A 15,356-nucleotide genomic window follows, 5' to 3' on the forward strand; every position below is an offset into this window, starting at 1 on the left:
ACCTTGCAGAGACCACCTGTACCTGTTGAAAGTCATTCATTCACCAGCTCAGAATCTGGCTGTTACTCAAGCATGTGGTGATGTGAGTTCACTGGAAATCAATAACTGCTTTGAAGTGGGAAATACCACAGTCCAGTGCATACTGCCCATCCTATTTAACCAAAAAGCTTATTATGCAGATATGTACCCACACACATGCAACACACATGTGCTAATATATGAAATATATATGTATTATAAATATGCATATAAATAAGTTCTGCCTTGTTAGTTAATGCACACAGTTATGTAGCATGGTGAACATACATTATATGAACAGTATTTTTCTAAAGCCTCTTTTTTCCCCGCTCCTTTTTTCTAGACATTGCCATGGGATTTATGGACGGTAAGCCTGACATTTAGCATTGTGAATTGGGATATTTCTGTGCTTCTGATTTTTGTTACACCCTAAACTCAGATTTATAATGTTTTTGCCAAAAGCCAAGATAAAGAATTTACAGACCATCACAAACACTTTCAAGTATATGAAGCCACTTGAGGATCTTTTAAAACACACAACAACAAAAAATAATCTCTGTTGCTTGGCCTACAAAACCAAAATGATGTCAGAAATCTGGGCTAATAAGATTCACAATCATTATAGCTAAGTGTGTGTTGATTTTATTCTCATGCCTGAATTACAGCTATTAGAGGACAGGAATGGATGCTAGTCACCTGTTTTAATTATCTGAAGGTATAGTTCCTCGGGACTTTAATCCAAGGGAAAACCATTTCTCAAAATTCAGGAGTGAAGAGAGAATTTAACTTGGCTCTGTGGGCATATAGTGAACTGGAGTTACAAAATAAGTTTCTGCTTTAGGAAACTGTATGAATCCTTCCTTCTTCCTCCTGTTGCCAAATCAGATAGAATGATCTGCAGGTAGAAAACAGCTCATTTTCGTGAGGTTTGTTTCGACTTTATGTCATGGAGATAGCTGGGTTGACTTGGCGTGGAGCCTGGTATGCTCATTTTTTGACCTTTTGCAGCTTCAGCCAGCGCAGAAGTCTGTGGATGCTTCTTGTGCATTCAGATTTGCAGCACTGTTTTGTGAACACATGGCATAAGTGATGTGTATTAAGTGCTCATCTCTTTCTATTGGAAAAGGTTAAATAAAGCCTGAAAAAGCAGTCATGTCTGTAGGCTAGACAAAATTTCAAGGCTGCCAATATCTAGACCGGCTAAAATAACCCAGAAATGCTTTGAATTTATTGCTCTAAGCTTATATTAGATAGCTTTATTGATGTCTTTCTTTCACACAACTTTATAGCATGTTAATATTATATATGTGTTCTGTATTATAATTCTTTTCCTCTTTGCTCTAGTTTATAAAAAAAAAAAAGAGTAAGTAGTTAGCTTCACAGCTAAGCATTTGAAATGAGGGATACTCAACCTTTTACTGACTTTCTCTTAATAATAAGTTGAGTGCAGAGCAGTTGTTGATCTTCCTTGCAGCATTTTATCTGTTCAACGTGGCAGTGTAGATAGCTGGCTTTGTGACTTGATGCCTTACTCTGTGTGGATGTAAATGCCTCGGCATGGTGCAGGGTGGTGGAGAATTGGAGCTGCATGCTCAGGACCCTCTGTGGCAATGCCTTAGTGTAAATACAAGTGAGCCCAAATGCCGCTTGGGTTGCTTCCTTCCTTGTTCACTGTCTTGCAGAGTGACCCCCCCCACCTTTTCAACTGAGTTGCAATAGGGTAACTGTGATAAAATGTCAGTAGCTATTAGAGGAAAGCAAGGTGGGATAAGTATTCAACATACATGTAGAACTTCTTTTATAATGTAATCCAGAGGCTAGAAATGTGGCTTACATTCAGGGGCCTGGGATTAGTCTTCGGTGGAGTGGCAGGAGAGGACCCGCTGCTCCTTCCCCCAGGCCAGTTTGTAACTGCTGCTGGTTTAAGAACTGCTAATTAATGAACTGCTGCTATAATGAAGTATGTCATGTTCTTATTTTCTATGTATCATTCGCTTCTATACAGACAAGCAGCGAATTGGTGCAGCCGGTAAGCAAACCTCCCCCAAAAATTGCAACCACTCTAGAGACATGCTTTAATCAGTGTGGTGTAATATATAGTTTTCTGGTTTTGTCTATCAGTGCTGCTCTTTTACATTGCAATCTACTGCCTCCAAATCACATAGCTTTTCCTTAAATTGCTTAATTTAGTCACTTTCATTCTTTAAATTAAAATTGCTCTAGTAAAATATAAATTTTGTGTTCTCTCATCAAGTCCGCCTTTATCTTTTTCATCTTGTGTTTTTTCTTTGCTTTTCTGTCTGCTTAAAGCCTGATTCTTCAAAAAGTCTTTCCCTGTGTAACCTGATCATGGAGGAAACCCCAAACAGTGGGCCATCAGAAGATATTAACAGATCTCAAACTGATCTAGGTTCACTCAACTGGGGCCTAGATGTTAGCACACCCAGTGTCAGCCAGGAAGTCACTGCAGGCGGTTCTTTGCTTTTCCCTGGGGCAGAGCAAACCTCAAGCGAATCCACGGGTACTCTGCCTGCTAGCGTTTGGCCTGCTGTAGGTGAGCGGGAGGATGCTGCACCAGGGTCAGCTTCTGTAAACAAAAACCAGAGGACTTCACTGGAGGACCAGTTGGATGCCAAAAATGTCCCATGGGAAGATGTGGTGACCAATCAGCCTTTAGAGAACATAACCAGTTTTGAAACACCCATCCTGGGAACTGATAGCTTGTTGGATGAACCCTTCCCATGTGATGTGCAAAAGGCAGAGGAAGAGCGGGAGGAAGACGAGTGGGCAGGTGTCAAGCCAAGTGAAAAGGTAGAGACCGGAGCTGTTAATGAGGAGGTAGAAGGTACAGAGGAACTGGAAGAGCAAGGTTGTGAAACCAAAGGAAACAGTGAGGCAGAATTTCATAAGGGTTTAGCAAAATCAGATCTTGACATTTTAGTCAGCACAGAGGTAGAAAATTTATATGAGTTGGAAGATAATGATGGGGATTCTGGAAGAACTAATGCTGCTAAGCTAGAAAACCCTAGGGAAGAAGAATTCAAAGGGGTCAATGTCATTGAGAGGGCAGATGGAGAAATACCATTGTTGAGCACAGGGCTGGAAGGTGAGGAGAAAATAGTAGTAGACAACTGTAAAATTATAGAAAACACTGGTGCTGAACCTGAGAGAGTCCTTGGTATCTGGGATCAGGACCATGGAAGGACATGTGAGGATGGCTTAGACCAAACTGACAGTGGTACTGGAGAGAGTACATCCATGGAGTATATAAACATGACGGCACATGTTGACCTAGAGGTAACTGACCACACAGAAAAGGACCCTACAAATACTGGAGATGTTCTGTGTGATGCTGAATTATTGAGTGCAGAAGAGTCTGGTGAAGGAACTGAAGACAATAGCATCAGCCTCCTCCCAAATGGTAATGTTGCTGATGAAGGTCAAGCTGCTGCTGAAAAAGAGTGGGCATTGCTGCCCGAGACAGCTGATGCTGCTAGCGCAAGCTGCGGTAATCCTTGCCTAGATAATGCAGAAGACCAAGTGGCAGGTAGGGCAGCAGCAGCAGTCGCTGAAGAGCATCCTAGTAGCAGTGGTGTTTCTGAAGCCTTGGAAACAGACCCCTGGCTGGCAAACTGGGATCCTACAGTTACTAATGATTCCTGGGGTTTTTCTAATCTGTCAGATGGCCAAGCCAATGGACTGGATAATTGGCCCTTTTTCCCCAAGCAGCAAGACTCAGAGGAGGGTAACATGGAAAGTGTTTGGTTAGGCATTAGTGAGAAATGGTCTACGCAAGACCTAGGAGGGACTGATAACAGCTGGGGAGAAGTAGGTGTGAGCACGAGCAGTAAAAGTCAGGAGACACCAGTAAAACAAGGCTTGTCTGGGGAGCAGGCAGGCATTAGCAATCCTGGACCGAGCAAGGAGATAGCTAGACCCTTGGCTCTGTTTCAAATGGGAAATTCCAGAAATGCTAGCACCGAGAGTTCAACTAGTCCTAAAGACAATGAGACCAACAACTCAGATTTATCTGAAGATGAAATTGCTAACCGGAGATATGGATTGTTGTACCAGGAAATTGAGGCTGATAAAGAAGAGGTACCTACCCCAGTGTGTAGCCTAGTCTAGACAAAGAGTTCCTTAGGTCATGCATAACCTTGTCGTTTAAAAACAATCCATTTGTGTGTTTCCCACTACCCCTCCTAAGCCTGTGCTATTCTTTTTTTGAAAAATTGCCATGCAGCTGTTCATAGTGTGATGCCCTTCAGCCGTGTAATGAAGCAGGCTGACAAAAATACGTTTCAAAACTGTGAATGAAGCTCTGAACTGTGAAGGCACATTGTGTCTTGCAGGTTTTGTGTTTTATATGTATAACTTTAAATACACCTAGTCTTTTTTATTATTATTATTTTATAAAAATATTTAAGTTACTCTGCTTTTTGGTTTTGTTTTTGTTGTTTTCTTTAAGCCTGTGACACCTGTTATCAAATAGCACTGTCATAAAATTTCTTGCTGCCTTACCCTTCATTTTATTATTTTTCTCTCTCTTTTTTTTTTCCCTCCAATGTCTGGCCTATGTTTTTATTTTGCAAATAAAATTTTTTGACTCATGTTCTGATTTAGTAAACAAGTGATAATTTGTTCTGATCTTCACTTCTACTTAGGCATCCAGCACAGCATTTAATGGATTTGCACAGGTAAGAAATAAACATGTTTTGAGATTATTTTTTTTTTCCCCTGCTGTTAGGAAGGGATTAGGACTGGCTGTACAATTTCAGGAAATCTGTTCTACAGACAAGCTGCACAACAATTTCATACTGACTCAAATCCAGACCTTGTTTGTTCTCAGAAATTATTCCTAGATGTTACTTGAATGATGCTAATACTCTTGGCTTGACTGAATTTAATAGCAAAAATCTGACTACCTTAGTGGGACTGATTTTTTCCTCCTAAAAGGACTGGTTTAGCTTTTTTATTGTGCTCTTTTGTGGATTTTTCTCACAATTCCAAAATCCTGTATAGTGTGGTTTCCTCAGTTTCACATACTTTCAGTGACTCTCTCTGTGTGTTTTATTTGTTTCTGCATTTTTATTTTCATTTAAGATAATATTTTAATCTGAAAGTTAAACCTAAATTATTTGTTTGCTGCTGTGCTGATGGTGACAATGTGTTAGGCATCACAGAGATGCGGAGCATGAAGATACCATGTTTATGCTTTCAAATTCCAGGGCTGTGCAAAGATCTGAAATTTCAGGTGGATAACCTGGAGCCTCTTTAATTTCCAGCATCCTTTTGAGACGGCTCATCCACAGCACACCCTGTACACCATTTTTTAACAGCACCCAACAAGACTGAGCTTATACAAGGATGGAAATGAGTCTTCCAGTGCTTTAACCATTCTGCTGTAGAAGAAAGGGGAAAACCACAAGGCTACCACTTCTAAGAATTAAGGCAAAATATTTGCCCCAAGGAGATAAAAATTTGATGCCCGCACTGCAGTAGGAGAAGGGTTTGACCCATCAATGTTTTGCAAATTAAGTGGTTCTGAATGAGTAAGATGTTGGAAAACATCTCCATTTTTGTACCTTCTTAATGCAGGTAAAATTTTGTATCTGTAATTACTCTAGTTGCTATTCAAATAAAAGCTCAGAATCAAGAGGATGTGAAAGTCGCTTAGAGCTAGTGTACTCCCCAGACATGAACATGTGTAGTCTGCAAAAAATATTCTGAGTTTCACAACTTAGAAGTGCATTGTGCCTGAAACAAAGTCCTTGCAATTAGCATGTATTTAATGAAGGGTTTTTCACTGTTTGTAATAACATGACATGGTTTAGAAGCATAGAATATATAATTGAAAAAGTAATGTCTTTAATATTAATAGTGCTTAACTAATAATTATTATTAATACCTGTTTAGATTATCTATTTGTCATTTTATTCTATGTAAATTTACTTATGACTTTACCTTAATAAACCATTAAAAAAATCAGGTCTTTGATATACACCTGCAAACATCCCATCTGAAATATTTTTGCATCATTTTTTTCATTTCTATATCTAGGATACCTCTGCGTTTACAGTGCAACCAAATGAGAATGTGACAGAGCCTTTGGTAAGTGGTGGCTTTTGCTTCCTTTTTAAATGTCTTGTAAAAAATGGCACCATTTTTCCTTTGTGCAAAGATATTTTCTCCTTTTGTGTTTTCCATCCACTAAATCACAAACCTTAACCTGGAAGAGTTGGTGGGTGATATCATTGTAGTTGTAAATCTTTACTCACTGAAACAGCCATTCACAAGGATAGTGCAGAGAAAAAGCAAACCTGGATATTCTAAGATAATTTACTTTTCAAAGGTGTAGTCAAACAGTTTGTTCATTTATTGCATTTAAGAAATGACAAGAATGACTACTATGGTCCAGTGTACAGCAAGCAGGGGATAGTACATGATAGCTGTTTAAATGTCTCCAGTATTGCTGTAGTTTTATCCGCTCTCCACATATTAATAGTAGGCACAGTCTACTTCTAAGGAGTGGAGAATCTTTTTTGGAAGTGATCATACTTGGGCAGTTTCTTAGTTTCTCTTACAGTTTTTGGTTAGCCTGGAGTAAGGATGTGGAATAGCAGCATTGCTAGGTGAGTGCTACAGCTACTTCATAGCAGCAGAGTTGTACTCAGTATTATTTTAATGTTGCTTTTGCATAATGCCTCTGGTGGTGCTTGTGTTCATAATGGTTACTGAACACAGTGAGAGTATTTTTACTTGTAGCTGAAATGTGGTGAGTAGTCTAAGACTGCTTGTCAACAAGTGACTTGAAGCACATCAGTGCAATCTGCATTATAACGTTGCCTGTGATTTTAAGCCTGAAAGTTTCTTCCAGCGTTAAACCTCAGGAAACTCATGAGTCATCTTACCTGGGATAAATCTACTTTATGTTTCTCATTTCAGTCCTATTTCTTCTTTGTGAAATTCCCTAGAGCTGGCATTAATACACTACACGGAGAGATTTCTGCACAGCATGGTATAATATAATGACTGTTTCCTTATGCTGTGCCAAATCCTGAAGGTCTTGCTTAGGCAGACTTCTCTGTACCTCATTAAAAATCAGTCTGCTTAAGGCATATGTGAGAGAAGAAGTGAGAGGCTATGTTTTTTTTCCTGAAAAATATCAGAGAAGAGAAGATTTTAGTATCTTTAAGAATTTCATGGAAGCCATCTCTTCGTCACAGGAGACCTTCTAGCCAGCTGCCTGTTATCAACTGCAAAGCAGCTAAATAGCTTTTGAGCTTCATATTATGCTGAGCAATTTGTTCATGGCAAATTAATCAACTGAGGTTATTTTATCTGGTTGAGTCAGCCATCTTTATAAATGGAATATGCTGAGCACAGCTTGCAGCTCTCCCCTTTTTATGAGTGTGTATTTGCAAAGTGATGTCTCCATTGGAGATCACGCTTTTGCTGTGAGCTATTTTGCCACAGGACTGAACGTATTGCAGGGCTGGTGATACTTGCTAGATCCTCTTGCTAAAATACAAGCTTAGGCCAGAATTTAAAAGGATGGAAATCCCAATAGTGGGTTGATAAATGGATGCCTTGCAGGTGATTGAGAGCTCAAGAGGGAATGCATTTTAATAAGAAACTGTAGATGATTTTCACACTGCCAGAATTCAAGCAGTCAGTGGTTGCCCTTGTGCATAAAAAAACCTGTTTGAGTCTCTGCTAATTGCTTCTTACCTTCACTGGAGAAGGGACTATATTGTCTGAGAACCGACAGAACTAGGGAATGGGGGATAATTTTAAAAACTCATATTTGAAGCCCAGGGTTTGGTACACATGAGTGCCAGTTTCAACTCCTGGCCTTGCCATCAGTTTCTGGAACATTTCTGAGCAAACTGAATGCCTTCCCCCCACTTCCATCGCCCCTTTCTGTAACTCAGCAAGCTGATGCTTTCTTTCCTTGCAAGGGAGGGATGTAGGCCTGGCTCAGTTTACATATAGAATATTGAGGATGAAAATGCCCTTTAGATGCTGTAAGACCAAGCACATCACCATTTTCTCCCTGGCAAAGCCCAGCAAGATTAAGCCTGATTAACTGTGCCAGGCACAGTTCCCGTTCCCTTCCTCCCTCCCCACTATCATGTGCTCCTCAACAATTTTTTCGCTGTCTACTTAAAAAACAATAAAACAAAAGACGGAGGCTGAAGAAGCTCCACCTGGGGAACCCAAGGTCGAGGAAACCCCTGCTGCTGCTGTTGTGGAAAAGGAGGCCATCCCTGCTGAGCCTGCTGAGCCAGCAGAGCAGGCTGCGGTGAGTAACCTGTCCCCCATGCCACCTCTCGGGCCTCATCCAAGCTGCCTTTCATCATGGTGAATGTGCCTGCTGCATTTCAGCCATCCTTTCCATCGTCACCATCCGCCCACGGCAGGTTTCCCCAGCGCCTGGCTGTGTCACAGCATGCCTCTCCAGCACGCATCCTCCTTTCAGCCCTAAAACGTCATTCCTCTTATGTTTGGCGTTTTAGACTGGAGTTCAGCTGAGTGATTGTGGTTTCGCAGATTGTTTGATTCCAGATGAACTTCAGGAGGGGAAACAATTGATGCCATTTTTAAATGACCTTATTAGCAGTTTTCTCATTTAATTTCAAGCTGAGCTGTAAGCACTAAGCCAATGGACATCTTGTACAGTCCTTGCTACAGCATGAAAATACCAGAAAAAAGTGATTGTAATATAAATGTCTACAAAGCTTATGGTTTTAGAAGCCAGCCATGAGCTGAAGAGGCAATTCCAAGCACCACTTTGGAGATTTTTACACGTCAGCATTCAGGAAACAGTGAGAGGAGAAGAAATGATAGCTCTGCAAGAACCATAGAGCAGGGCACCCGATATCACTACAAATTAAGAGGTGGTCTGAGACAGTAGGCGTGGGGTTTTATAACAGATATCTCAGTGAATATCCTTTTTATCCAACTGAGGTTCCTCTTCTACATGCAGAAGCTCAGAAGATCTTGGTGGTGTGTGATACCTGCAGGCTAAGAAACCCTGGAGGAAAAATGCATCTGGTTTTGTAGGCTGACGGTTTTCATGCTTTCCTTGAGACAATAGCATCTTCAAAGTTTCTAATGAGTGTTTGTCACTGTTAGAACATGCAGATTCCTACTGTAAAACTGGACAAAATAAGGGGTTGTTTTGTGGATCAGTACCTCTACCACAGAAGCCAATAGAAGCTGTGTAGTTGTGCTTTTTGACCATCGAGCACATCTTGGTGCTGTAAGTGTTCCCAGAACACAGAAGTTCAGCTTGCTGAACCCCTCTTGGCTTTGGGTGAGTCCTTGTGTATCTTCCTCTGCTAAGTAGGGATGATAATATCAAATTCATCATAAAATTAGGTGATTTTCAGTAAGCATTTCATACACTGCCACTTGGGAAGCAATATTAATCTGATGTAGGTGCAAATTAGCTGAAGAAAGTGGAAGTAGCTGGCACCTACAGATGTGGCAGCACAGAGCACAGACAGAAGAATGACTTACGGATATACAGCTCCTGTAGCATCTCATGGATTTGGCTCTGGAGATGATCTTATTTAATATTTTTATTAATGGCAATGGCTCAGACACTGCAAGCCTAATGGTGACATTTATCAATGACTCCAGTTTGGGTATTGTCGTTGATTTAGGGGGATAGCATTAAGCCCACCAGCTCTACTCGCCAAGGGCAGGCTGGTTATCTGCTGGTGGTGTTAGACTCATGCCAAAGCCACAGGTCATACTAAGCAAACTGTCTTCAGCAGCTAGAATGAAGTACTGATGTTGGTGTGCAAGGCTCTGGGTTAGAAATGTAGTTTATTAAAGACCTTCTTAAAGATGAATTGATGAGTTTGGGTGGTTCCAGCTCTCTGTACCATGCGATTAAAAAGTGGTATCCAGCACAAATGATAAAGATGCAGGTTGAACTTTAGCTGCAGCACCTGCCTAATTCATTCTTCCCTTGCTCCCATCTTCGTAAGAGAGGAAAAATAATTTATTGTAGAAGGAAAAGGGAGCAGTGCTGGGTGGCATGTTCTGGAGGACTGGGGGAAAGGGAAGATAATGCCTGTCTCTGTCAAACCCCTCCTGTTCTTTGTGGAATCCTAGCAGCATTGCAGCTATGGAGGGAAGCAATCCTGGTGTGTTCCCCAGAACTATGTTTAGGGTTTAATTCTGATTACACTTGCATGAATTTTGAGTATTTCTTTCTTTTTTTTTTTTTTCTTTATTATTAACTTTTGTTCAGTTCCATGGTACACACCAGAGCAAGTGACTTCAGGATCATCCCCCTCCAATAACATAACCAAATGAAGAAAGCCCCATGGTCTGTGGAGGCCAGGCTCTCCCCCTCCTGTGTGTTTTCAGTTGATATAAATCACAGTAATAACTTGTCAACTCTGTAGTAAGGCAAAGAATGAAATTGCCTGTCAGAGACACATTGTTTTGTCAAACTCTTGTCCAGAACATCTAGTCAGAGTAAATTTGATAGTTTGGAATCTAAAAGGAGGGAGGGAAGGGGGAGAGAGAAGGGATGGGAAATGAGGCATTGGTCTGGAGCTCTCATCTTCCTGTGAGTGAATGGCAGGGAATAATGTGGAAGAACAGAAGCTGAAAAGGTTGTTTCTAGATGGTTTTATTTTGATTATCAATAAGGATTTAATGAAGAAAAGAATTGTAAAAGTTCACCATTTTTCTAAAAGGAAGCCAGCTCCTTTTTGTCTCTAAGACAAAGCAACACTCTGAAGCCTGTTGCATGTCTTAAGCGCTAATTAAATGACAGGCTGTGGCTGCAGCACCACACATCTGCTCATCAGCCAGCACAGCCTTTGCAGATGATCCGTTTTGCTGCCTGACTGTCCATGAGGAGTTCTGGGTCCACGGTCTGTCGGCAGCTGCTCTAGCCGAGACGCAGGACTGCAGAGCTGTTGGGAGAGAGGCAGAGAGAAACACAGTGCAAGAGCCAGGCAATTTAAGAGCAATCCGGAAGCAAGGCCATAGGCATTAAGTAGAAGTTAAACAGTTTTGATTAGTTTTGTGCTCGGTTTTTTTGTTGCTTTTTGAATATGAAAGTTTCCTGCTAATTTGGGAAAATAAGCTAGAAGTGTTGATTTTAATAATGTCTGAATTGGAGTAATTCTGCATTTGGCTCTGAGAGGTTGTTATTTTAGGAAGCGTTTTCCAGGACTTGCAAAGCAGAGTTTTGAAGATCAGGATTAATGAAAAATATGATCAAAGCTAAGGAGAAGTACACTGAATTGCAAAAGATGAAAACATGTCATTTCTTGACAGCAGTTCTGCATGTGTTTGCTTTATGAGTGACACTTCACTTCAAAAGTGAAGTGGTAAAATATTGATAGGTACTTTCTTATTGGGAATCTTTTATCAGGTTTAATAACTTCCAGTTTGGAGTGACAGCCACTAATCAGTTTAATTTTTCTATGGTAAGTTTCCTGTCACATCCCATTAATCCAGAAAATTTATGGCATGCATTCATTGTAGGAGCTTCACAGTAAGTTTTCTGGTAGAGTTTTCATTTTAATTCGGGAGAGAATGGTCCAGGGGATAGGGTATCAATTACAGCTCAGGGAGTTATGGATTCAGTTACTTGCTGTTTCGTAGTCTGCCTGAACAAGATTGCCAAGACTTCATTACAACAGCTCATCAGAATTGCTGTCTGGTTTATCATTACATATTTTGCCTTGGTCCTTCAGGTCTCAAATGCCATAGAACAAATAAAGTTTTTATTAGTAGCTGTCAACAGTTGATCCTTTTTTGGGGAGCAGACAAAATGTTTGGGAATTAAAGGGAAAGAATGACCATGTGCACCAACAGAAGTAAAGTTAACTATGATAAAAAGTCCTTGCATGGACTTCTGTACACCAAAACAATTGTTTCCCTATTTCCATAGCATCCCCAAAGACAGCTGTAAAATCCAAAGGATACAGTCTAAAGGATATAATGCATTAACCACTGATTTATTTCTCTTTCAAATAATACTACCCCTCTCACCACATCAATTTTTCACATTCAAACAAAGATGACATGAGGACATTATAATAAAGCGAAAGCTTATGAAATCTCATTATTTCCCTTTCTTCTTCTCCTACATGTGAGACATAGCACTTAGAGTTGAGCGCACTACTCAGAGATCAGCTTTTTGACTTCCATTACACTCATTAGTTTGCAAAGAGCCTTTTAGTGCTTTGGGTCTGATGCCTGCCTGGACTCTGATGTTCTCCTATTAAAGCAGTCAGACACTCAACTAAATACTGTGGTTTTTAAAGTTGTGTATAAGCGTATATGAAACTACCTCCTGATAAGCTCTTTGCAGACAACTGAGCAAATACAGCAGAGGCCAGAAAACAGCCTGCAGCTTTGGGGGAGTATCTAATTATGGTTGAATCCCACTGTAGGTACAATTCACAGTGCCCAAATGGCAGAGCATGTCATTTGGGAGAACAATACAATGGTTGAATACAGAAGACTGGTCAACTGAATAAAAAAAATTCACTCAGTAACCAATGTGACTATTAAGCAGGTATCCTTTATTGCAGCGCTGGGAGTCGCACCGGGATATTTCCACAAAAGTGCGTCTCGATGAGAAACAAATTGTACGTGTTTTATATTACAAAAGAGTTACATATTCATTAGGTTTCCAATAAATTTAATACATATTCATTATTATTCTGGGAACTCATGAATGTATGCTAATGTCCTGATACGCCTGTGCAGTTTCTTTCTCAGGTGGTCGTCAGGGGTCGTCCTCCTCAAATCTTCCTCTTTCTCCTCTTCTTCAGTGTACAGAGTTGGGTGACCTCTTCTTCATTATCCCCGTTTTGCAAGCTCAGCAACCTTGTTATCCATCCTGCCCAGATGGTCCCAGGCTTGTTGGCATATTGGGCCCCCTTTATCAGGATGCCTCAAACTTTGTGTCTTTTTTTCTAGTTCATACCCAAGGACTGTTCCCTAATTTACAGCTTCTCTTATCCTGTTTCTACATTCCAACTATTTTACTAATTGTTGTCTTTCGTAGTGGAGCATGAGACAGGCGAAGCCTGAGTTTGTGGGGCCTGACTCAAGTGTTGCCAAGTTATATATTCTGTTTTAAAATTATTCTGCACTAATTAGTTTCCCTTATTCACAACTGTGTCCAAATTCTGAGTGCGCAGCTAAGTGCACGTGCAAAGTTGGAGCATAAGGCCATTAAAAATATATGGCTCTTGTATATGGGAGAGAACCTAGTGTCATTCTGTTGAAGTCTGCAGAAGCAGATTTTTTTTCTGTTTATGGAACCAGGGTGCTACTTTACTCAAGTGGTATTTCAGTCATCCTTTTTACTAGGCTTTCATGCCCTAAAAATGGTACAGTACATGCTACCGTGCCTCTCTTCTCAAACTCCGCCATCCACTAAATCCCAGCTTCCAGCTAATCAAAAAAGCAAAATGCTACTAATTTGACTGGTGCACAATAGTCAGATTAGCTTTGGGAAGTCCCAAGCTTTGGGAAGCAAGGGGAGTTCTCCTTATTTTCCCCTTTCTAACTAAAACTCTGTTTTCAGTTAGCCTGGAAAACACTCCTCATTTAAAAATATGTACGTGTATATATTAGATTGTTCTGCAAAGAGGTCCAAAGCTCCACTGATGAGATTCTTACCAGAGAGTATTGCCAGGGTATTGTTAAGATAAGGGCAGAGGCTGGCACATTGCTGACTATAAAGTGCAAGATGATGCTCATTTCTGAAGGCAAATTGACTTGTAAATAACACTGATGGCAGAATTTCAGCACTTTTTAATAGTAAAAGTAGAGAAGGCATCTATCTACTGACTTGTAGTTGGGCATAAAGCTTTTATGGGCAATAGCAACATTTGTGTACATTTCTTCTGTAAAAAAAAAAAGAAAAGTGAGACTTCTGTGGGTGGCTGTGTGCACGCATGCATCACTAGGGTAAGAAATAATTCTATTTTGCTGTTGATATTTGCTTTTTCTATTTCAGACCCTCTACAGTCTCCTCAAACTTACTATAAAATCGAGGACTCCATGTCAGAGGTGTGGCAGCTTAAAAAAAAAAAAAAAAAAAAGAAAAAGAAAAAAAGAATTAATCATAAAAAAGAGGGTTATATAAGTGTAATTTTAACAGGATAAAGCTGTGAGAGGTTTCTATGGTAACGCTGCTGTCAGCAGCTACCTTGCCCTGGCATCTGGACATGTTTAGGGCTTATGAGGTGACTGCAGGCAATACTAGAAGATTAGATTAGAAAAAATATGAGTGATATGAAGTTTGGGTGTAACTCAGCATCCTTTTATTAAAAAAGAAACATGCAACCATTTTAGCTGAAACTTGTAGAAATTTTGGAGTGACAGTTGTGGGGTGTGTGAAGGCAGTTGTGCTGAGTACTTGAGGTCTCCTAATTTCTGATTGCTAAAGCAGATGGTCCAATCTACCATGCCCTCACATATCTTTGCATAACTTGTCTTCACTCTTACAGCTTTTCTGAAAAATCTGACCTAGCTGTGTTTGCAAAGCAGCCTCAAAACTTATTAATAAAGTGGATTTCCATAACGGGGCTTTGATTTGCTTTTCCTCAGCAGAGCGTCTTTAGAAATAGCCCGTGTCTGCAGGGAGTCAGGAAAAAAGCACTTCCAACTGTTCCAAACCAGGCCTGAATTTTAGAGATTTTGATGACCTTCTGTAGAAAAGTACCTAGTGTTAGATGGCATCTGTGCTGTAAAAAGTACTATTTTGGGGGAGCCCATTGCCATTCAGCCCATTCGATCCCTTGAACACCTAAACGGGTGTCAGGTTTGGAAAACCACTGACACATGTCTAATTTTTAAAGTGTCAGGCACCTGCTGCATGTACCACTGAATATGGACCTAGAGAAAGGTGATTCTGAAAAAACCCTATGAACTTTGAGACGCACCTCTTTTGAACAGCCCCTTTAAATGCAGTCCAACGTGAGTGGAAGGAGTAAGTGTTTTAGAAAGTTTACCTTGAAACTCTGGTGAGTTGCAGCAGCAGGTTATAATGGTAACAGTTGGAGTTTTGGATGAGACAAATTTGAGCTTGCTGGAAACTGCAAAGTTAGCAGAGTTGCACGTCATTCCTTACTAAAAAATTCTTCAAATCTGGTGCTATTATGAGAATACTGATAATAAAAGTAAATAAAATTGTCCTTAGCACTTACAGTGTGAAGATGATGACATATGTAAGAGGTTTTATTTGTTGTTTTTTTAGCCTACTTTTATTTCAGATTATATGCGGCAGCAAAAATCTTTCTGCTTGCTATATACTATCCCAGTTAGTTCCAGCCATTCAT

At 40.3% G+C, this 15,356-nt stretch overlaps 1 protein-coding gene across 4 annotated transcripts in view; it reads left to right on the forward strand.

Annotated features, from left to right (window-relative positions):
- AMPH (amphiphysin) overlaps positions 1-15,356 on the forward strand; it is a 136,024-nt gene that overhangs the window by 108,788 nt on the left and 11,880 nt on the right. Inside the window, exons 13-18 of one of the 4 annotated variants that reach the window (XM_075745359.1) lie at positions 362-385; positions 2,024-2,047; positions 2,329-2,829; positions 4,683-4,715; positions 6,079-6,129; positions 8,207-8,323. In XM_075745359.1, the coding sequence (XP_075601474.1) occupies positions 362-385; positions 2,024-2,047; positions 2,329-2,829; positions 4,683-4,715; positions 6,079-6,129; positions 8,207-8,323 (750 nt within the window). The remainder of the gene's footprint in view (positions 1-361; positions 386-2,023; positions 2,048-2,328; positions 2,830-4,682; positions 4,716-6,078; positions 6,130-8,206; positions 8,324-15,356) is intronic. The other 3 variants (XM_075745358.1, XM_075745357.1, XM_075745356.1) reach the window with 3 other exon arrangements.

Source organism: Balearica regulorum, chromosome 2 (assembly GCF_011004875.1).
Source record: "Balearica regulorum gibbericeps isolate bBalReg1 chromosome 2, bBalReg1.pri, whole genome shotgun sequence".
NCBI classification, from domain to species: domain Eukaryota; kingdom Metazoa; phylum Chordata; class Aves; order Gruiformes; family Gruidae; genus Balearica; species Balearica regulorum.